Source organism: Cyrtonyx montezumae, unplaced genomic scaffold, assembly GCF_038088225.1.
Source record: "Cyrtonyx montezumae isolate F1298 unplaced genomic scaffold, pur_monq_1.0 scaffold_8, whole genome shotgun sequence".
Taxonomy (NCBI): Eukaryota; Metazoa; Chordata; class Aves; order Galliformes; family Odontophoridae; genus Cyrtonyx; species Cyrtonyx montezumae.
This window is the reverse complement of record NW_027072089.1, coordinates 60539855-60562800: the sequence shown is the minus strand read 5'-3', so window position 1 is coordinate 60562800 and position 22946 is coordinate 60539855. Positions and strand designations below refer to the sequence as shown.

Here is a 22946-nt window from a genome sequence, read left to right as displayed (position 1 = left end):
AACTCTTCCTTGTTTTGCCATACTGTCCTGAAGTGAGTTTGCAACAAGCAGCTGATCTGTGACAGGAATTTGCTCTACCACCATGAATTGCAAGGGGAATGCACTTTTAGTAAATCAAGAACCAACAGCGAATGCAGCTGATATCTACCTTAAAAATACTACAGGGAGCACACAAGGGGATCTGTAACGAGCAAGTTGTGAAGAGTGGAAATGTGGTCTGGGATGCTGCCAAGCTGTGCCCAAATCCTGATGTTTTACATCTAGGCTGGATGAAGGAAGGCATCCATCTCCCTTCTTGGGATTTATGTGTGTGAAGTCTCCCTGGTGGAAGGCATCCCATCTCAGCCAATTCTTTTATCTAAGATGAAAGCAAAACCCCTTTTAAGTGGTTACCCAGTGGGAAGAACCACTGACATACATAGTGGGACATCTGCAGGCCTAGAGACCATGTCTCATGCCAACAGGGAATACAGAAATCATTTAAGGAGCCAGACACCAAGTTCTTGGTAGGGCAGGCAGCATAAGGTGCTGCTGGCGCAGCATCATCTCTCTCCCCAGTCTGCCAGTGTTCAGAAAGCTTCTAAACATGTTGAATGAACATCAACAAGCCATTTCCACCTAAAGGCCTTTTGTAATAAACTGTCTGTTTTTTATTTGTTTTACCTTCCAACCTGCAATGAAATGTTGTGGCTTATACCCGGATTTTTATAATCTGGATATAGTAGCTCTAAATTCCTGATGTCCACGTATGCCTCTCTAGGTTTTCTTCAAAAATAAGATTGCTTCCATAATGACCAAAGTTGAATTGGAATTAAAAATAATTTGCCAAAAGTTGATTTGAGAGTTCAGAATAATTTATTCCAGAAATATATTAAGTTTATACTGCAGTGCTTTCCTTTAAGAAGTGAGTGTGTAAATTACGCAGCAGCCCCTATTACCGGTGCAGTAATTCCCAATTGTAGTTGCTTGAAGGATTGTATGTGATGAAAAACATTGAAACTGTTTTCTAGGGTGACCAAAACAGTTCATATAAATGATAGAGTCTTGTGTGAGGGCCTGGTAGTTCTTGCCATCTTCAGTTTTACCGGTTAAAATGGTGGTGTCACTTTTCTAATATAACCTTCTTGACATGAGAAAGAGTGTCTGAGACAGATGAGCTGTGTGTGCTTTGAATGTGGTCTCTGACTAAGCAAAGTTTTTTACAAAATGCTTGAGGTATGTTTGAGAGTCACAATGGAAAGATGCTTTAGTGGGTTTCCTGAGTGGAAATTAATATTGAAATTAAAATTTCATCAAGAGTGTTGAGTCCACCCAGCCTTTTGGCTACAATATCAGAAGTTATTTTGCTATTCTAAGTAAGTAACATCGTGGCTATCTGTAAAGGTTTCGAGTTTTTTAATGCTTGCTTATCAAACAACACTAGAAAAATCTGATTTCTGTTCTTACTTAACAAGTTGGGGTTTTATTCTTGTAAGTATGGCTTTAATTCTCTTGTGCTTCTTCGATATTGCATTACATGACAGAAAGAAATCTGAATTGTACTGTTTTGCTTTGCCTCTTACCAACATCCAGCCTAAGCAATGGTTTAAAAAAAGCCTGCACTTCCACCTGATGGAAGCAAATAGCAGATTTCTCCTCCTTGTGCTGAATTGCTGTTTAGCTGGTACTCAATGGTGACAACTTTGCTTTGTGCCTCTTAAATGGAGGATGATACATAGGCCAGGTCATTCTTGCTCTTACCATTGTCAGTGCATCAGTTGGAAAGCTGTCCTAAGCTTTGATGGAAGCAGACTCGTCACTCCTGTCCTTGCTAAGTGTTACTGTACAGATGCCTCAGTAGGCACTATTGGGTACTTCTTATGCATCTGCTGTAGAAAGGGCAGAGTTAGTAAAATGAGCTCTGAGTATTAGCTACTCCCGTTATTTCCATAGTTTTGTTTGTTTCTTCACCTATGTACCTGGAAGTATGAGCAAGAACAGTGATGAGAAAGAGGGTGCATTTTCTCAGGTTTGTTGACAGGTTTTGTTGCAGTAGTTCCTGCTGGCTTGGAGATTGCAGCTTGGGAAGCACCCCTGTGAAAAGATGATGTCCTCTCAGCTGGATTTGAAGGAAACCCAAGATAAATTGGATGCTTCTGGCCCACCAGAGAGGGCAAGAGACCAAAGTATGGTTTCCAAACCCACTGCTTGCTCATGATGCTAGGTCCCAGCCCAGTGCCATATCCTTTGAACATCTGAGGGACTGCTCATGTGCTCATGTGCTTGGCTACAGGCAAAGCCCTCCACAATTTGCTTAAGGTTGTCCTCATTTGCTAAAACATTTAAACACACACTTTGCTTGCGTAAGACCCACTGATGACAGTTAGAGTCTGTTCCAGTAGCTGGGGACCTCTTCATTTATAAACCATTTCTAATGGTCTTCCCCATAGAAACACACGAGTGTGTATGCATGTGAACACGCCGTTGAGCCCAGTAGTTCACTTCTGGCTGAAAACTGCTCATGTGCATAATATTTGCCAGATTGCAGCCTTGTTTTATAACTAATTTCAAAATTAAATGAAATGTTTATTCTCCAGAAGGGAAATTCTGCTGCAGAAATGTGCATTAAGCAGTTGGAGCATAAAGGGTTTTAATATCTGAACATCATTAAATGAATTGTTTTATCATTTGCAGAGGATTCATTGCTTTCTAAGAGGCCCTTTGTCAAATTACCATTTTGCAAACTAAGCTAATCAGTTCTGTTCCTGTTTATAATTCTCCCACTACAAATATTTATACATTATAATTTGTCCTTTTGCCTCCCTGCCCGTCTAAGCATAAGCACATTCAAATTTTTCTGACATACCCCTCCTTTCAGAAAAGCTCTATAGGATTGAATAGAAAATTGACATTTTTTGTAGCTGTTTCTGTGTAGGCTATTGCACAGTTGAGCTGGGCCAGCAGGGGATTTTAAGGGGGGGGCAAGGGGCTGTGTCATGCGCCATGTGGGATCACATCTGGTAGCATTGTGTTGGTGGGCCAAGCAAGCCACCTCCTGCAGCAGGGTGGACAGAGTAAGCTGTAGCTCTTGACATCACCCCAAACATTCCACGAAGAACTTTTTGCACTGCATCCAGCATTATCAAGCAGCACAAGAAAATTAAGCTTTGCTCTGTGTAGAGAGTTACGATGTGGGCAGCATTCACACGGGGGCCAGTGGGAGGCTGCCTGGTGCTTGTCCCACACAGCTGATCTGTGTCTCCCTGTGCTTCTTGTTTCCAGGCATTTACAATTCAGGGGCAGTATGCCATCCCTCATCCAGACGTGAGTCCAGCACATGTAAATTACTCCCTTTTTCTTCCTCACCCTTTTATTTGTTCCGGGCAATATTTACTTTCTACAGCTAGCAATGGAGTTAACATGGCCTAAGGACACATGTCCCTCGTGACATACGTTATAGCCATACATTATAGTTCAGCTGCATCTCTTATCTTGTGTAATAATTACTAGAAAGTACAATGGCCCAGGAACAAATTACAGTTATTACAGTCGTCTTTGCATGTGATAAATCTGAATTCTTTTGATATGTAATCCTACAGTAAATAGTTAATATTAACAATAGCTGCTACATGTAATAACAGTAGAGATGTCATTTATAACCAATTTTGGGTTTTTGTTGTTTTTTGTTGTGTTTTTTTTTTCCTCTACAGTAGATCAGAATGAATATTAAACCTTTTTTTTTTTTAATATAATTTTAATTAATCCAATTTTAGAACATGTAAGATGGTTTCTCTGCTCTGAAATAATTCCATTTGATTGGTTAGTTCTAATTTCCCATCCTGCCCTGCAGTTGACCAAGCTTCACCAGTTGGCTATGCAGCATCCCCCCTTTACTCCCCTTGGGCAGACCACCCCTGGTTTCCCTGGTACGTACCCATGACCTCCTGGGGATGTCCTTCTTCTTAACAGCTTTGTTTCCCGTGGTCATTACATCATTTTAATAATGAATGCGGTCAATGACCAATGATCCTTCTGTTTTGACACATTAATCTTTGTTCTTCCCTCCCTTGCCTCTGTTACAATTCCCTTCATCACTACTAAGATATGCTTTGTTTGTTACATTTATTTAATCAAACCCACTCCGTTTGTGCCATTGGCTAAAAACCCTGAGTTTCTTTATTTCAGTCCTTGTAATGTTATTGTGGACCGTACAGTATCTACCAGTTGGTACTGAGTGAAGCACTTGGACATTTGTCCTGTTAAATATCCAGTTTGTTAGCATCTTTTGTAAAGAAGTAAACACAAGAAAACAGTATGCAACAGCAGTATAGAAATTTAGATTAAAGAAATTACTGCATGCTAAAACAGGAGCTCCTGGTAGAGCCAGATGTTAAGACCATCACTGATTGTCACTGCAGGGACAACTACCTCACATCCTGCTAGAGCAGATGACTGCTTACAAACCACAGTGGAAATTCAATTCACTTATGAAATGTGAAATTCGGTGTATGCTGATTGAAGTACGTGAGCCGACAGCAAATTATTTGTTCAAGAGAAAGAACTCATGTCAAAAGAGAAGTCAAGTCAGTTAACCATACAATAAATCATTTTTACTGTACTTCACTACATTGGAGCTTGGCATTGAAAATTTCACAAAATAAATTGTGAATTTATTTCATTTCAATTCAATTTCACAAAATAAATAAATCACCACGTATATACTGGTACATGCTTTGTATGGCAAATAACATTTTATCACATACATCAAATTTTGTGAGCAACTTGATTGTGTTGTAGTCAATGTCAAATAAGTTTACACAATTCATCGTAGAATGTAAACTTAAGTAAACTGTAGATGAGTTGCTGTTTTGTAAATAACTTCTACCCTTTCTAGTTGGAAATGAGTATTTTGGCATGTCTTCACAGTGGATAATGAACAAATCTGAACAACCAAACAAGTAAATAGATAAATAAATAAGGAGGGGAGAGAAATGACATCCAAAAAGCATTTTTGTTTCCTCATGATGTATCTGATAAAATATCTGCAAGTAACACTGAATGGCCTTTCCCAGCTTTCCATGTTCCTCATTCTTGTCATTAACATGCTGCTCCTTAATCTTTTCCTGGTTGTATTCATGAGATGTGTTCCTATAATGCTACCGTGTGTTAGAGCAGTAATTCCATTTCTCCTGAGTATTTTCCTTTTGTCCACCCAATTTAAAAACAAATGTATGCAGCTTACATTATTTGGTACTTTTCCCTTCAAAAATGACCCTTCCCAGCATTCTTCACCAACTAATCCCACGAATAATTTCCAAATTCTAGGTTAATTTCTTCATTGTTATTTTTAGTTTACTGTTTAATTTTCATGGATATGTATTCGGTTCAACTAATTTTTCTTTTGTTTGAGTTCCACTGTAATTTTCTGTATTCTACAACACCAGGTAGAGAGGTCAAATTTCAGCCACCCGTTAATTTCTGAATCAATGTATTTATGATGAGCTTCAGAAATGATTTGTAGGTGAAACCCTCCATTTTCTAAAGGATTTGTATGACTCTGTGGAATCACGTGACATTTGTTGTTTTGGTGGGTTAAAGGTTAATTAAAATAAGACTCTTTTAAAGCAAGACCAACCCTCTTGAGTTCTGCATCTCTTTCTTTCATTTCTGTTTTGCTAGCACTTCTCTACTTTTCTTTGCTCCTCTATTTTTTTCTTTGGTACGTTTCCTCCTTTATAATATCGCTTGTTGGCGTGTTGTGTCTTACCCTTTATTGCAGACAACTGGCATAACATTTTCCCTCTGTTCCCCACATAGGACTGGATGCCACTTCTCCAACCAGTTCCCATGAACTTACTATTCCCAACGATGTAAGTGGACCCATAGTCAGTACCACTTTCCCTTCTTGCTCTCCTCTGCCACCAGGGAGGAATTCTGTCATCCAGGCTGACTTGCAAACACTAGCCCTCAGAAGTAACCTGGGGTCTGGTTTGGAGGGGAGGAGGGTGCTGTGAGTTACTGACACGCTGACAGCAGTAGTGAAGGTGGCCCTCTCATCTGTCACACCTCCAGTGCTGCGGGCTTAGTTGCACAGTGGTGGCCATGCCATGGTGTTTCACCCATTTCCTCAAAGCCTGGTTGTCTGATGCTTTTAGTGAAAAGCAGTCGTGGTCTGAGACAGGTACCGTGTCATTCCTGCCCTTAGCAGGGGGGCTGGAGGTAGTCAGAACTGCACAGTCCACATGTGCTATGGGTTGGCTGGAGACCCCTGCACCACGATGGTGGGACTGAGCTGGTCTGCACCAGAGACTGTGCTTCCCCCAGGGTGGAGTATTTCCCCTGTAGAAGGTTACATGAAGCTGCAAACCAGGCATGGGTTATGCAGAGGTCCAACACAAGCATTTATCTGAAAACAGGGACTCCAGCAGCTCTGCACTGGCTGTGGCGGACAGACGCAGTCTCCTGAGCAGTACAGAGCTAATCCTCAAGCAGCTGCTCAGCTGATGCTCTGTGCATCGTGCAAAAATGCCTTCTAGTTTTGTTCTCTTTTATTAGCAGCAGGGTTTTTTTTCAGTTTGCATTACAAATGAGTCACCTGGAAAATGGACAGTTCCTCCTCTAGTGAAAAAAGCTTTCAAGTGCGAGTGGGAACACAAATAGGAATTATATTATTTAAGAGAGACTTACAATATTGTATAAGCCCTATTAAACTCAGTGGCAGTGATTTACAGTAAGAAAAAAAATGCGGAACAACAAAGAAGAGGCAAAGGTAAATCTTTATTTTATGAGCACAGTGGTTTTATAAGCTTTATGTGACTTAAAGGCCGCCCTGCTGATTTGTCAGTACTTTATAACCCAATTTACTGTATGTTGAGGATTTTATGAGAGCATGCTACTTATCCTTACAAAGCAAGTTTTTGTAATCTGACTTTCAGGCGATTTTTGTTCTTGCCCCCACTGATGTAAAGCTGAGGTTACTCTTCTGACTTCACTTCTTCAGGGTTACCAGCAGACAGACAGGGAGACAGCTGCCCTAGTGTGCTGTAGTGTACTAGAAAAGGAAAAAAATGACCTGTTTCTGATGAGGAGCTATGAATTGCTCTGGCTCGGCACTATCCTTTCAGATGCAAATACACATCTGTGTGTTGTTTCTAATAGAAGATTTGTTGAGCTTCACAGTGTGTGCTTTGTGGACGTTGCTAAAGGTGAGAAAACCAAGGCCAAGGTGGGGTTGTGCATATAAACAGCTTGCAGACAGTGAAAGGAAATTATTGCTTTGGTTCAGATGGGCGAGGCAGCAGCAGTTGTGCTCCTGCACTGGTAATTTGACTTCACTTTCTCAACCAGCATCTCGTAGTCCTGTTTTGGGCAGAAAATCCCTCATCGTATGCATGCAGGCCTGCAGAAGTCCAGCACAGATGAGAACAGCACGAGGCTTGCTCTGCAGTTGCCACTGCGCCTACATGTTTGTGTTACAACTATTTTTTAAAATCAAGATAATGATAAACACAAAAAGCCAAAGTCCTAGTATGAATCTGGTGGAGGGAAATCAAGTTTAAAGAGAACAAAGAGCTCAGACTTGAGGTGTGTTCTGAACGAACCTCTGTGTGGGCTTCTTGTTACAACAGCTGTCCTTTAGGGAGCAGAAGGGGTGGCATCACTGCTGGGCACAGATATCAGATGTCACAACATTGTGTAACCCGATCTCCAAAAATGGCCACTGAAAGTAAATGAATAAACCAATAATAATAATACGAAAGCCACCACACTGAAAATGTTGTGTAATTTCCATGGGTATATATGGGACTCAAGTAGGGAAAGCTTCACACTTGGAAACCACGTACGTTTAAAAAAAGCAGTAAATCTGATCAGTACTCCATATAAAAGACATGCAAACCTATCCAAGCTGGAAAAAGCATCCTGACAAACTGCTTCTGTCACCTGTGGAGTCAGAAGTCCTTCCTTGCAGGAGTCTGAGGAGGGCCAAGCAAGCAGAGCGCTCTTGGAGAAGCCCCCAGGGAAACCCAACCTCCAGGGAGGTCCCACGGTGCCTCCTCTTCCTCCTCTGCTGACAGTCTCTGGGACACCAAGTTCTCATCTCCACAGATCTCAATTCACCTCCTGCAGTAGGAGGATTGGTACCAGGCCTCAGGAGTTCACAAGGGCAGCATGTGACCCTGCTGTGACACACAGCCCCAAATCTGGAAGTGCCTCTTCCAGAAAAGCCCTGAGGACTTTGGATGTTCACTTAAATCCACCCCTGACTCAGAAGTTTTCCATTTGTGTGGAGGATTTAAAAGCAACAGTTGGGGAAAGACTGAATAGTGTGTACAAGATGCTCTGGAGAAGATCCAGTGGTATTCTGAATCAAGGCCCTTCCACAGAAGCCAGGGGACCTGGCAGATGCCAAGTTGTAGAAGCTGCTTCATTGACCAGTAAAACCAGTGCAAGACTCATAATAAGAAAAGATACCAGGATTAAAGATAAACGTGAGCTCAACGCATCTCCTGAGACAGAACTATAACACTGGGCTTGGGGAAAAAAAAAACAAAAAAAAACCCACCACAAACTTGATGTCTGAGTTCTCCCTCTACAGTGTGACAGTGTGATGAACATGGAGGAGTAAACCAGTAGGAAGGTCTGTTAGGCCCTGTCAGTGACTTCAGCATTATGGTAAGGGGAAGACCTATGCTTAGTGTATTTATTTAGCATTGTGGGAAAATAATATGGAAAAGAGAGGCCTACATCTCTGCTGACATGGCAAGTCAGGGGAAACTCCACCAGCACCAAGAAGACGTGGAGGGGGAGCCGAAGTAGACCTCCCTCCAGTCCCTTTCTGTAAAAGCCCAGACTCTGGATTTGCTTCTGTTACCAGCAGAATTTTACTGAAGGACAGAATGAAACTAGGGTTTTAGGATTCGGTTTTCTATTTTATTTTTTTGTGGGCATGAGAAGAAATGAGGTATGCTGAGGTAGGTGAAGGTGGATGAGACGCGGTGGTAGAGCAAGGGGAAAGGGAACAGTTCTCCAGTGTTTACAGTACACAATGGAGAGGACATCAACTGAAATTTTGAGTTTTAAGGATGAATGATGATACTGACAGACAACAAATGCTGCAGAGCAGAAACAGGTTCAAAGGGGACTCGTCAGGCACATGGACTACTGAGCATGAAGGCAGAGATGCCATCTGCTGTTGAGGTAATGTGTAAGCCATATGCAGAATGAGAATTTAAGATACCAGTACAAGCTTTGCTCTGTTCCTTACGTTGGTTTGAGCCTTCTGCAAGCATGTGCAGGATGCTGGGCTGGGTGCTCATCTTATCTTAGCCATTCTGCTCTGTCCTTGAGAGAGTTAAAATCTGCACACCTCCACACATTTGTACGCATATCCTCTGAGCACCCTGACCTGCTGTAGGTGTCCTGTTCAGTGCAGGGGAGTTGGACAAGGTGGCCTTTAAAGGTCCCTTCCAACTCTTAACAGTTCTGCGATCTGATGATTGTATGTACGTAAAAGTTTGCGTATGTTTCTAAGTATACAGATGTGTGTGTATATTGTGTACCTTGAGCACATATATACATTTATAATATAGCATACAATAAGCTTTGTATAGCCCATAGGAAGCTTGGCTGCTCTTTCACATGGAACAGCTTTATCCTTCCTTTTCTGGTGAACTTTCTTTTGGTTTATTCTGGTAGAAGTGAGACTTAAACCCATGCTATGTTAAGAAAGCATGCGAGTGTCAAAGATAATGTAGTGCTGAAAGTTCTGAGGACTTTGCATGTTTACTGTCCTCCATGTTCACAGACTCTTGTCTGTTAAGCTTGAAGGAGCAGTGAATCCACACCTATGAAATGCAGTGTTACATGCAAAGCCCAGGACAGTTGGCTTTTGTGGTGATTTGGGGACTGAGAAACACAGAGTCTGCTGTACTGCAATAAATAGGCAGCTACAGAAGGGCTTGGGCAGCCGAAGTCAGGAGAAAGGTCAGTCTTGTAAAGAGAAATATGTGATTAGATGCAATTTGACATGGCTTTGCCTCCAAACAAGACAGCTTACATGCTACTGTGTAAAAGGGAATCAAAGAATCACAGCACCACTTGGGTTGGAAGGGACACTTAAAGGTCATCTAGTACAATTCCCCTGCAATGAACAGGGAAATCTACAGCAGGTTGGTGCTCAGTGGAATGCCCACTGCTGGGCAGATCGAAGCTTCTTTCAGAAGCCATCAGCTCTTGAATATTTCAGATGCTGCACAAAGGTGAACAAGTAAAACAAGGATGCCAGAAGCATTAGTGTGGCAAAGGGAGAAATGCATTGCGTGCTACCTGTGGTCACGTGGCCACTGGCCATGAATTGTAGAATTCATGAGTGTAGAATTGTAGAATTTAAGCAGCCCATTATCTCAGAAACAAAGGGTGATCTGGGGGAGCTTCAGACTGGACCTGCAATCACGCACTTTTCTTCTTGCTAAAGATAGTTTTAAAGCGGTCTTTAACAAAGCCTTGAGCAGTCTTCCAGAATCTGCTCAGCACAACGTGCACAGACTTGGTGTCTGCATCACAGACTGTTGCCATAAACAGTATATAAATTAACAGTGCTCCTCCAGACAACTGCACCATTGTTATCCTGGGCCCGTCTGGACTGATCTGGACATATATAACTTGAAGTCATCTACAAGCCTACAAATTCTTTCCCTATCACGCCTGTATTGAAAGTGCCTTCCAAGGACCTGTAGCATGAGCAGTAACAGTCCCTGTGTGACCCAGAGGTCCCTTCCCAGAGCTGGTGACTGCAGTGTGCCCACTGCACACCTCTACGCGTTCCTCTGACCTGAACACTACAGCTAACGACAACGCCCCGTGACAACTGGACTCATTGAAATCCTTCTTTTTTTATACCTTTATATACTTTTACATGTTTCTAGACGAAGCAAGTTCTTTTAAGCAAGTGACTTTATCGTATTTCATATCATATTTTATCTAGACGTACTGATGTGCAATCTACTTTTTTTGTTCACGGTTAAGACATAATTATTACAGGGACGAGAAGGTCCTGCGCATAGTTGACAAGTGTCAGAGGAATCTGAAAATGTTTTGGTTTGCCTTGCTGATGCTTGACAGAGCCTGAATGCTGATAGGAGGAGCCTGGATGCAGCAGACAGGTTCTTAACCAGGCACTTTCGGCTCATCATCTCAGAGCCAAGTAAAGATAACCCAAGTTTTTTCCCCGCTCCATATTCCATTCTGCTCCCTTAACAGCAAATACTTATAACCAGAGATGGGCAAATTACAGCTAAGATGCAGCGTGCAAATGATTCTCAGGAACAAAATGATGGAAATCTGTCGCCAGGTTTTAACAGATAAGAGTGGATGGGGTGCTGTCAGTGTTCCTGTAGGAGGATGCCCTGGCAGGTCTGTCTCTGCTCTGTGCATACTGATGGACTACGGTGATAAAAACCAGAAGCCCCACTGGCTGGCACTTGCACTGCCATCAGCTCTTTGGGTGCTCATCCCTCCTGCTTCACCTTAATGATCCATGGACCGTGGAGACGATGAGAGGAAAGCACAGTAAGCAGAGAGGTCTTCAGTAGTGTTTTTCTCCATGACCACCTGGCTGTTGTCTGGTTATATTAATGGTGGAGCACACACAAGGCTCTGCGCGTGCACCTGGTAGCAACATACGAACAATAGGTCTTTGGGGTGAGGAGTTAAATGAGGCCCTCCTGCTCCAACACGATAGGAAATCCTCTGCGTGTGCTCCTAAAGCATATTTTTCCCTCTCACATATGTTCTTGTGCTCCGTGTCTGTTATGGCTGCCTTGCTAGCTGCTTTGTCATTCTGCTTGTCAAATGTGAAGCAAAGGTTAAGGGTTTTTTTTTGTTGTTGTTCCTTTTTTGCTAAAATGTCTGGAGAGTGTGAATCTGTATCTGCCAGGATACTGCAAATACAGCAGTGACAAAGGGTAACCCATCAGAAGGAGTGGTAGGGAAAGTCTTTTCCTATACGTGCTTCTACCTGCAATTGCACAGCTGTAAATCCCACTGACTTTTTAACAGTGCAGGACAGGCCCATGCATCCCTGTGAGGCTTAGGACAGGTGATGGCACGGGAGCCGTGCAGGACTGGGCGGGAGCACGGCGTGGTCTGTCTGGCTGTGCTGGGCCAGCTGCTCTCACTGGGGGCTCAGACTGGGCTGTGCCTTGCATTCATCAGCACTGGAACTCTGTCATTTTATGCCACAGAAGGTAGCTAGAGGGTCTGATGCTCTCTTGATGCCTACCCAGGTAGCAAAAACTTGATTTAGAGACATGAGGACATTGTGCTGGTAGGCCGTGCTGGTGACTCCTTCCGATCAGCACAGCAAAAGTCTCCCAGTTTGATACTGAGACTTACTTACATAAACTCTGTTTTTTATCAATACTACAAATTGCAGTGAAGTGGTTTTTGCCTCTGTCCCTGGCACTAATCTCAGTCTTTGTCCCACTCCAGCTAATAGGCTGCATTATTGGCAGACAAGGCAGTAAGATAAATGAAATCAGGCAGATGTCAGGAGCGCAGATCAAGATTGCTAATGCCACAGAAGGCTCTGCAGAACGACAAGTTACAATCACAGGATCCCCCGCAAACATCAGCTTAGCACAGTACCTCATTAATGCAAGGTAAGTTGACTTTGTAAGTGATAATGCTTCCTCAGGATTGCTCTGACTGCTCTCCTGCAAATGTTTGTCCTGGGTAGATCCAGAAAGTTGCTTTGCAGTGTTCATTCTGAATAATTCCATTTGATTCCCAAAGAATTGTGAAGCCTGTATCGTTAGAAGTTGTCCTTACTGTTGGCTTACGTGGAAAGCAGCTTAATCTGGTGCAAGTCCAGGTACAATTTGAACGATTAAAGCTCAAAAAAATCTGGATATTCACAATTGCACCCACCTTAAAACATGGGTGGATTAAAAATGGCAATTATAACTTCTTCAGAAGGAAATACTTGTTACGGACCTGTTTTGCTGCCCTAAATGGCAAATACAATGAAACAGATTGCAAAACCAGATTTAATTTACTAGCTGGAAATTGCCACTCAGAGTTGATATGAAACTGACACGTGGTTGCTAAAAAGGCACAGGATTTATTTCTGTGGTGACAGAAGCACAAATTTGTAAAAAGCTTTCCCTAATGAGACAGAATGAAACGTATCTGCTTTGCCACTTCTCAGCACCAGGATTAATGACAACACTGCTGTTTGGTTAAGCCATCGAGACAGCTTAAATCTCTGTCAAGTTTGATATGATTATTTAGAAATATATTAACAACATTGGTACTGCTTTTACTTGCTGTTACGCTGAGAAGAAAGTGAAGTGGATAGATACGGTGCTGTCTCACAGAGCTAACTGTAAATTGTGGTTCAAGGCAACAAATGTTAGGAGTAGCTATCTATTGCTTTGGGATTTGGTTTTAATTTTGTGTTGTTTTGGGGGGGCTTTTTGGGTTTTCTTTAAAAAAAAAAATATTGTGATACAAATTGGGTGCTGTGTTTGATTATGTTTGCTGTTAAGGAAGTAGAAAGTGTGTCATTTATATACAGAGCTGTGGTCATGGTAGGTCACCAGGTTCCTCTTTGGTCCGACCTCCTTTACACCTCAGTTCTGCGCTGCAATAACTGCAGACGTGGTTATGAAGGAACAGGACATTGGTACAGCTCTGTATTACAGCAAACAAAACTACTACTTTTCATAGTTCAATTTGGAAACAGTTTCCTAGAGAAAAACATATTCAGGAGTGGCGTCATGAAGCCTAAGATAAGGTGTTTCCAGATGCCTAAAACAACCTACAGCTCTTTTGATTTATATTCTTTATAGCAAATATAAGTCACTTCCGTAAGCCCTGTAATCAAATAAAAATGTGTTCCCTCCTTTAACCCTTAAGGATATGTTCTTCTCTTGGTGTTCAGGGATTCCCCACACATCGAGACGAGAATAGACCCCTTCATTTTTAGTTGCACAAACACCATATGGCATGCACCTGGATCTCAGAAGATAACAATTTAAGATCTTCAAGACAGCTAAAGCATGCAAATAAAATAATGCACTCATTTCTGGAGTTGCAGTGAGCTGCTCACCAGAGACAGAACCTCTAGTGAACAAACCTCTCTTTGACTCACTTTAGCAAAGCCTGTGAACTCTCACAATTCTGTTTAATTACTGTTTAACAAATCTTTTGATGGAATGAGAGATATACATGGGGTCTTTTAAGATACTTTTGCAAAGAAGAAAACTTCTCAGCAGTCAAATACATGGATGCTCAATCTATACCCTGTGAAACCAGAAAATATTTTCTTCCTGTTGGCTTTCTAGAAAAGTCATTTGTTACCATCATCTACAACAGACCATCATATATTATAATGTACCATATGTTGAAACTGTACTTAGATGAAGTGACTTCATTTGTAAATGAAGACTCTTAAAGTAATGTATAATATATTAAGTAAGTTCTAAGGTGACATAGGATATAAGGTGGCTTTTTTGTTCAGTAAGTTACACTGCTCCAGATTTCTCTTTTCCCAAGAGAAATGTCTGTCCAGTGAGGTGCCACCACAGCCACAGTGCTGGCTGGCAGTACAGTACCAAGATATAGTTTGGGATGTCAAGAAAAAAAAAAATATATATATATATTATAAAATAATAAATAAAAGCCATAATATAAGCATTCAGGGTAAGATGGACTTTTCTTTTTACTCTTCCCCCCAAGATCTGACATTCTCATAGATTTGGTTTCCAGGGCCAGTATTTTTGCATAGATAATGTCTCACAGCAGCATGGGATGTGAAAAACTTATCCAATGTATTCCTCTGTGTGTATCCTTAAGCTACTCTCCAACCAAAGTTGCCATCTATATAGCAATTTATCAGGTTGTTTTAGGAATATTATTGCAATCTGGTGTTGAATGTGTACATAAGATTAAGTACTCTAAATTACAGATATATAAATACGTTGCTACGATATCAAGACAGAGATTTAAATCTTTCTGAAGTATTGTTTTCGTTCTGTGTTGACTATCCAAGGGTTGAACTCTGTATTAGCAGAATTTGTCCCAGCTTGTTTGCAGTAGAAATGTCTTTTTTTCTTGTAAAATCTTCTGTCTCTTAACTGGTAACCGTTGTAGTAACTGGATTTTCATTATCCAATTACATCTTCTAGCTTTTATTAAGAATGAACCACAGCTTAGGTTTCCTATGTAATATTTGACTTTGGGGTGTAAGTGACCTGTAGCCAGCAGCACTTTCTTCTTGTTGAAGAGCAGTTTCCTGAAGATGTTTTTCACTTCCGTATTGACGAAAGATTCATTCACAGAACAGAACCAACAAAGGCAATCTCGAGCTTTATTCCTTCCGTACGCTAGTCGGGCAATGCAAGACGTGGCCTTCAATGTATGTATTTGTAAGCGTAGCTCTTCAAAGTGGAAAATTGGCATAATGAAATTTCTGTATCAAGTCTGCTCGTCAGCTTCCTTCTTCGATTCTGTTGTATGTGTAACCGATTTGGGAAACTGCCGCTGTCACAGGACAGGCTGGAAGCCAACCTGATGTACTTTCACCTTCCCTCGTTACCACCACAAATAAAGGTGAAGTAATGCCAATTAGCGCTTCTGTTGTACCTGAGCAAGTACACCAGGCAGGGAGTCTGGGTGGCTCAACACCAGTGCTAAGCCTGTGAGATCAGCTGTCTGTGTTGGTGCAGGACAATGCGCTCAGCCTCCGCTTCCATCCATTTGTCAGTAGGAACTCATCATTTTTAAACACAAGGCAGGGAAGTTCGGAAACACTGAGTACGGTCTGCCATTTCACACAGCCTTCCTCCTCTCCCACCCCATCAGAGAAGACGTCACATCTTCCAACTTCCCAGGCAACGTACCTGAGGCACTAGTATCACAAGAGCCCTTTTCTTTTGAGGGGAGGAGTGTAGTACTCAAACATTTCCCTCTCCTCTGCTCTCCTTTCCCCAGCTCACATCAGCTTTACGTATCCTTTAACCTCACCTTTAGCAGCAGAGCTCTGGGAAGCGATATTCCAACATCACTGCCCATTTAATGCTCGTTCATTGCTTGAGTGCTTCCCATCACACTACAAGGGGTCATGCCTTCTGCTTGTAACTCTCTGGCCACAAGCAGACGAGGGGCTGCTCCTCACAGCTGCACCAAAGTCTCAGATGAGAAGAAGCAAGGTTCTCCCATGCCCTGCATAAGGCAACCGTTTCTCTCTGCCACTTGGGGTGAGGAGCTGGGCTACTGCTGCTGACCAACCCCTTGGCTGGCAAGCTTCCCCTAGACCCAATAAAACTAAGAGGTGGCGGGTCCCCTGCCAGGCAGCCCCTCACTGGTGGCTTGCTCTGCTGCAACATGTATAATGGGAGCCTGTCATGATTTGCTAACCCATCATCTTATCTATGTTATGCAGTAATAGCTCCCAGGTGGTTACATACAAAATGCATACCGAAATTAGCATAATTTCCAGATTGTTTGCTGACCCCAAAGTACAGTGCACAAAGTGTAACAGGCATGTATCAAAGGAGGGATTTAACTAGGTTTGTCATGCAAAACAAAACACAACACAACACAACATGCCCTTCATATTTCAGTGTAAAAAAAAAAACAAAAACAGACAGAAACAAGCCTAAATACACAGGCCAAATTCTACTGGCCTTCCAGTGGGTGGACTTACTTATGGTAAAATGAATGTTGTTTGATACCTACATATGCTCCAAAGTGCCCCTCACTTCTTTGGAGTGAGAGGTTGGGTCACTCTGAATTGCCTTGTGCTCTTGGGATCTGTGTGATAATGTTTATGTTGTATCAATGTAGTACTGTCTGTCAGCTGATGGGTGATGTTAACTGTAATCGTTGTGATGAGCTCAGAATGGATACCACTGCTGTGGAAGCCGAGGTGTTGTTCCAGTCTTCCTTTTTTTTCTGATTGATTTCCTTCTAATAATTAGATTGCATAAATATTTTGTTGTGATTAAAAAAAAAAAAGAAAAAAAGAAGTCGAGGGGAATTACAAAACCCAAGTGAACATGTTGTCTGATCAGGTTTCTTTTATATGAAAAATGCACACTGACCTCACAGGGAATTAAATGAGACTAACTTTGTGAAACAAAAGCTTGACACCTTACATGGGAAGAGCAAACTACCGCTTAACAGCCTCTCATCCTATCAAAATGACCAAGAGTACTATTTCTATCACAAAATTGACCAACTGAAAAAAAAATTACCAAAACCCCCCGTGTCCCCTTTTCAAAAATACTGTAAGATTTTGGAAAGCAAAACTCACTCTCTATCAGTGCTGGGGAGTAAACTTCATAGTTCTTTTAAGTTTACTTTTAAGTTTTGGTTTTTCCATCTTTTTGCCATTACCTGCATTCCTTAGATTTTTACTTTTTTTCCATGTGTAAAATAAATTAGCCTAACCTCCCCAACCCTTTTTTTTATTTTCATGTTTTGGAAAGAACTTCCTTTAGAGCCTCAGCAACGTTTTCACCATCAAGTCACGGAAAACCCTTTTTGTTATTTCTCTTCTTTAACACATAACATGTTCCTCCTTTGACCCTCATTTTCCCTTTTTTCTCTCTCTTCCCCTCTCCCTCCCACTCCTCCATCCCCCTCGCCCACCGATCTAACCCCCGCCCGTTCGTGGTCGCTCGCCCCCGTCCGTCCATCCGTCTCATCCATCCCTCCCTCCCCACCCCACCGCCCTGGCTGGACCCTCCCAACCTGTTTGTTCCTCTTCCTCTCTTCGTTTGCAGCTTAGAGATGGCTAAAGTCAGCACCCAGACCGCTTCCGTCACGACCCCTGTTGACCTCAACATGAACCTCTCTCAGTCTGCCACCCCTACCTCCACCCCCACCTCCATGGCCGTGCTGGCGGCCGCCTCCGCCGTTACCGTCAGTACCCCCCCTCCCCTACCAACTCTGCCAACCACCCACTATGCCGTTCCTGTCTCCAGTCTGCTTGGCATGAAAACTGTCCCACTCCTGGCACTAAATGCCGCGGCCGCCACGGGGGCCACGGGGAATTTGTCCGCTTACACTGCCAAAATTCCTTCGACGAGCGGGGTTAAGAAATCTGACCGCCAGAAGTTTGCTCCATATTGAAGGGATGAGACACAATGCAAGCTCTGCCAGCTCTACCAAGAGTCTGTGGTAGATCCTAGTAATCAAGGAAACAATATGGCATCTTTTCCTTTCTGTTAAGTCGCTAGCGTTAACGTTGCCACCTCCAGCCGTCTTCCACTTGCCATAACGACTAACACCCAGGCGCCCGGCAGCAACTAGTTCCAACAGCTGCGCGGGGCCGAGGCACTCAAGGCCCCACCTTCCCCCTGCACACAGGGATGGCGGCCAGGCAGTACCAAAGGCAGGCAGGCAACAGGCCACCGGGGCTCAGAAAAACGATTGGAAGGCAATGAGGGCAAAATATATAGACATACATGAGGTCTCTGTGCTTTTCTTAGAAAAGGCACCACAACTTTCTAGACAGACAGCATCCCTTCTTTAGAATTATGCAATCTGGAAGCCCAATAGCAGCCAAGTCAAAGGGAGCTGGGTGATGTAATGGCTGGTTGCTAGCTGTTGGAACTAGTTTTTAACTGCATTTTCTGTTGGTCCATCCACCTTCTTTTTAGTTTCTGCTGCATAACTCAGTAATGCAATATTGTTTTCCTCACCACTTCCGAATCCAGCATCCCATTAGCCCGCCATGTTCATCCACTTTGCACTCCTTGGACACAGAGCTTTAACAACTGAACTGTATTCAGTGCATTTTAATATAAACTAAAAACACAGTGCAAATGCAATACTTTTTAAGACATGGTATTTCAAAGTGTGTTATTATTATTGTATAGGGCTAAGTACTATTTCAGCGTTTTGTGACATTGGTGTTCTGTGGGCTTTTCTTCACCTTAGTACCTTTGCACTAAGTTGTGTCACTGTAACCATTTGTAGAATTGCCACAGTTTGCACTTTTATGCAGATGGGCTTTTTGGTTGTTTTGGAGTTGTGTTGGTGGGTTTTTTTGTTGGGATTTTTCTTTTTTCTTTTTTCTTTTTTGTTTGTATATAACGAAGGAAAAACTGGAAATAATGTCAAGGTACCTCAGCTATTTCACAGCTCTAGAAAAATGCTGTAAAACGGTTCTGGACTGTTCTAACTGTTCCAATAGCTGACATTTGAAAAACAAAACAAAACAAAACCCAAGCTGTGTGGGAAAACTTGCCTACATTGAAATGCTGTTCTGTGCTGGTTGTACTCAAGTGTTATTTTTTTAATAGTGAGAAGATTTTTTTCTTTTTTTTTTTCTTTTTTTTTTCTTTTCATTTTTTTGCATTTTTTTTTCTTTTCCTCATTTTTGTTCCTACATTTTAGGCTGACTTCAGAAGTTACTGGCCTGGGGGCTCTGTAATGTATCTCATCATGCCCTAGTGCATTAGCCACCAGACAGGACTTTTCCAAAGCCCCATGAGACAATGCTTTCTATGGACTAATCTACAGAGGAGTTTCTGCCATTTCTAACTTTCTTATTATTCTGAGGCATCAAAAGAAAATACTTCTTTTACTCTTTAAGCAACTGTGCTTCCTAACTCTTGTGTTGCTCCAGTTTTAACACTGTTGTGGGTCATAACATAAAGCAAAGCAATTTTCGAGGATTAATTTCCATCGATGTTCATGCTTTGGCTAATCTGTATAAAAGCATGGGCTGTTAGTGTTCTAAACCACTGTATTCAGCTAGAGACTTGACAGTTAATTGAGACGTTTTTATAAATAAATTTTTTTCCTGATTTAAAAAAAGACATGGTAGCTTTGTGCATACAACTGTTGTGTTGCTTAAACTTTGTTCTTTGTAACCGAGTGGCTAATTTGTCATTTGAGAAACACTATTTTATGGATTGTCAAACTAAGATCATAGACAAACTGCTTGTTTTCATTAATGATTAAAGGTTTCATATCATCAAGCTTCAGGTCCCAGTGCTCATTGGGAAAGAGTGTAACAACTGTGCAATACTGGCAATAGCAGAATCTGCACTAGCACTTTCGTCCTCAGGAATGGCAGTTCTTCACATGATTACATGGATCCAGACTGTAATTAGCATGGCAAGCAGTATTTCTGCAGGTGCTTTGTTTTTTTTAAGAAAGCTGCTCCTGGAGTACTTTCCACACAGCACAGAAGAGACAGAATTGGGCCTCTTGCTACAAGAAGCCACTGCTTTGTATCTCTCGTGTTTTCCTGGGCTTATTTTAAGCTCAGTTATTTGGGAAATGGAAATAACTGCACAAGCAATTGTTGAGGCTTCTCATTTTTTTTCCTATGCCCGCAGCAGTGTACAATGACAAGGCTTGTCAAAAACACCTTTCATTAGTCAGGAAAAGAGGCCAGCATCTGGGAGGCGCATTACAATTGGCATCATTAAAAAGGAAGAAGGAGTACTGGCTCACAGCCTCTCCCATCCTGCCCTGAAATACCTCATGAGCCATTCGTCTCCTTGTTTGACTGTAGTGCTTCAGCAAATCCACAGCCTCAAGTTTTCTGTTCACATTTAAAGTGAAAGACAAGGCCTGGCTCCAAGTTGCTGCTGCATGCAGCACTTCTTTTGCGCACTCTGGCCACTTCCCTTTTTTAGGTTAATGGTAATCTTTTCACATTTACTGCTTTGTCCTGTGGAACCAGAGTTTTTGGCAGTGTAAGCGACTAGCATCCTTAGTGATACGAGCCTAATTCTACAGCCAGCATCGCCACTCTGAGATCCACACTTATGTCTTTTGTACTGACCTCAGGGTTCCCTTGATGGTCTTCGCTGGCTACCTGTGCAGTATATTGCTCCTGTTTTCATTGGAAACAAGGGTGCAAAGAGTTGTAATGGATTCTCTGTCTCAAGTTTGAGCCAGGAATTGTGATATACCCAAGATGTGCGTACAGACCTGGAAAACCATAGAAGTTAACAGCTTTTTCAGTAGGATGCAGAAAAAGGGCACTCCACAGAGAAGATTACGGAATGCTTCATTGCATCCCAGCATGCAGGAAGCATGACTCAGTGTTGAATTAGCTACTCCAAACCCTAGGCTGCTTTCAACGATAGGCTGTACCTGATAAAATTATGTTATTACTTTTCAAAATATATTTATGTTATTACCCTTCAAGAGAATGTTGAAGCTGCTTTTGCAATGAGGACAATTTTATCTTTAATTTCCTAAACATTAAATGCTGTTTCTCTGCCTAGCCCAGCTAGTGTAAAGGGAAAAAGAAAAAAGGGGGATAAAGAACAAACAGAACATTAGTGCAGCTCAACACAAAGTAGATCAGGACGTTGGTGTCCTAGCAATGCTACTAGGCAAAGGGCAGCAGCCACTCTGTCATGAACAGCATCTTTCACATAAATGATTTCCATGCATCTTGCAGAACTGGCTAGGACAGACTGAGATTTAAACTAGTCCAGAAGCATGTGTGTGTGGGGGGGGGGGGGGGGATAAGCAGGGGTAAAATGAAGGCGTGGACAGTGAAGAAAAAAAGGAAATATTTTGAGAGCTTTGGCAAAAAATAACAGGCAGAAATGTGATAAAATTTAGGCTGAGGATTGATTGTAATGTAGTGATTCTAGTTGGAAAAGATTTCTGAATAGCTTTGACGTGCAAAGCAGGAAAACAAAACACAAGAAGATACATCCGGAGGAAAAGAAAAATTAGGAATATTATCTAGATAGAAAACTAAACCATTCATGCCCAAAGGCAGATAAAAAAACCACATGCATCTGATAAAAAGGTCACGCCCACACAACTTTCAGCTAACAACTGAAAAATAATACAACTTCTGCAGCTTTCACATCATCAATTTGTTATCAAGAGTTCTGGCTAACAAATGTACAAACGTCGCCTGGAATAGTCAACCAAAAGAAAACAAAGGCAGATGAATGTATTTCAGCACTAGTTACATACATGGAACAGGAGCTGTCCCTTCTCAGCTGAATGCTGTTATTTATCAGACAAGAAAGTTGCATACTCACTAATGGAATCATTTTATATTGGCAGAACTCCTACAAGGAAGACTACAACAGTTAGTCTCAACTAGATCACAGGAATGGTTAAGTTCAAAGGATGAGGGAGAAGAGGGATTTGAACACAGCTATCTCATACTCTCCATAAGAACTGTAACCACCAATTAATCACCCAAGGCATTAGTGCCTCAGGTATATTTCTGGGAGGAAAGACCTGGTCTAGACGCCTAAACAAGTGAATAACTTGCATTTCTTTTCCCAGCCAAAGTCAGGGTAGTTCTATGCAAAGAGATGAAGAGAAGATTAAATAGAGACAAACTGCTTCACATGGGGAAATTTGGCCCGAAGACACTTTTTAGAGATACAAGAAAATACTGCTTTTCTTGAACACAACATCAATTAAATTGCAAAGTTTCTGCATCAGTGCATTGTGCTGTCACCCTGCAGACAAGCACATTGTCTCAAGGCTATAACTGAAATGAAAGAACTGTCATATTCACCTGACGTTACATTATGAAAGGGAATTTCTGAAGCATTATGTTTTTTTAAGAGAGCTACAGTAAGATATCTACTGGCTGAATGTTTGATTTCCTACTGTAAAAGCATCATTATAAGATAAAAAGAAAGTACGTGCAGGGCTTGAAAATATTTGAGTAATCTAAATTACCCTAAGAGCAATTTTAAGCTCCGTGCTTCTAAGATGATAAAATGCAAGGAATTTTAATTACAGTGGCTTGTAATAAGCACAATTTGCTTCACCCCAAACTGAGTTTATTGACAGGAAGACTGACCCAATTAACACTGATGTTCTTTTTACACAATACTTCTGTTTTCTGAAGCAAGTTCTAAAGTTCTGTGCTTTCGAGGAAGAATTACAGTCACATTAACAAATGAGAACATTGTTTTCATTAGATCTGTTGTTTTATATTGATTTATGAT

The 22946-nt window shown here is 41.8% G+C and overlaps 1 protein-coding gene across 11 annotated transcripts in view; it reads left to right on the top strand.

Annotated features, from left to right (window-relative positions):
• LOC136058555 (poly(rC)-binding protein 3-like) overlaps positions 1-22946 on the top strand; it is a 480047-nt gene that overhangs the window by 452596 nt on the left and 4505 nt on the right. For 8 of the 11 annotated variants that reach the window (XM_065752098.1, XM_065752096.1, XM_065752097.1 and 5 more), the window contains 5 exons: positions 3262-3318; positions 3830-3905; positions 5797-5849; positions 12469-12638; positions 13922-15784. In XM_065752098.1, coding sequence (XP_065608170.1) covers positions 3262-3318; positions 3830-3905; positions 5797-5849; positions 12469-12638; positions 13922-14018 — 453 coding nt within the window. In that variant the 3' untranslated portion in view covers positions 14019-15784. Of the gene's footprint in view, positions 1-3261; positions 3319-3829; positions 3906-5796; positions 5850-12468; positions 12639-13921; positions 15785-17768; positions 18452-22946 lie in introns of those variants that run through there. The other 3 variants (XM_065752106.1, XM_065752104.1, XM_065752105.1) reach the window with 3 other exon arrangements.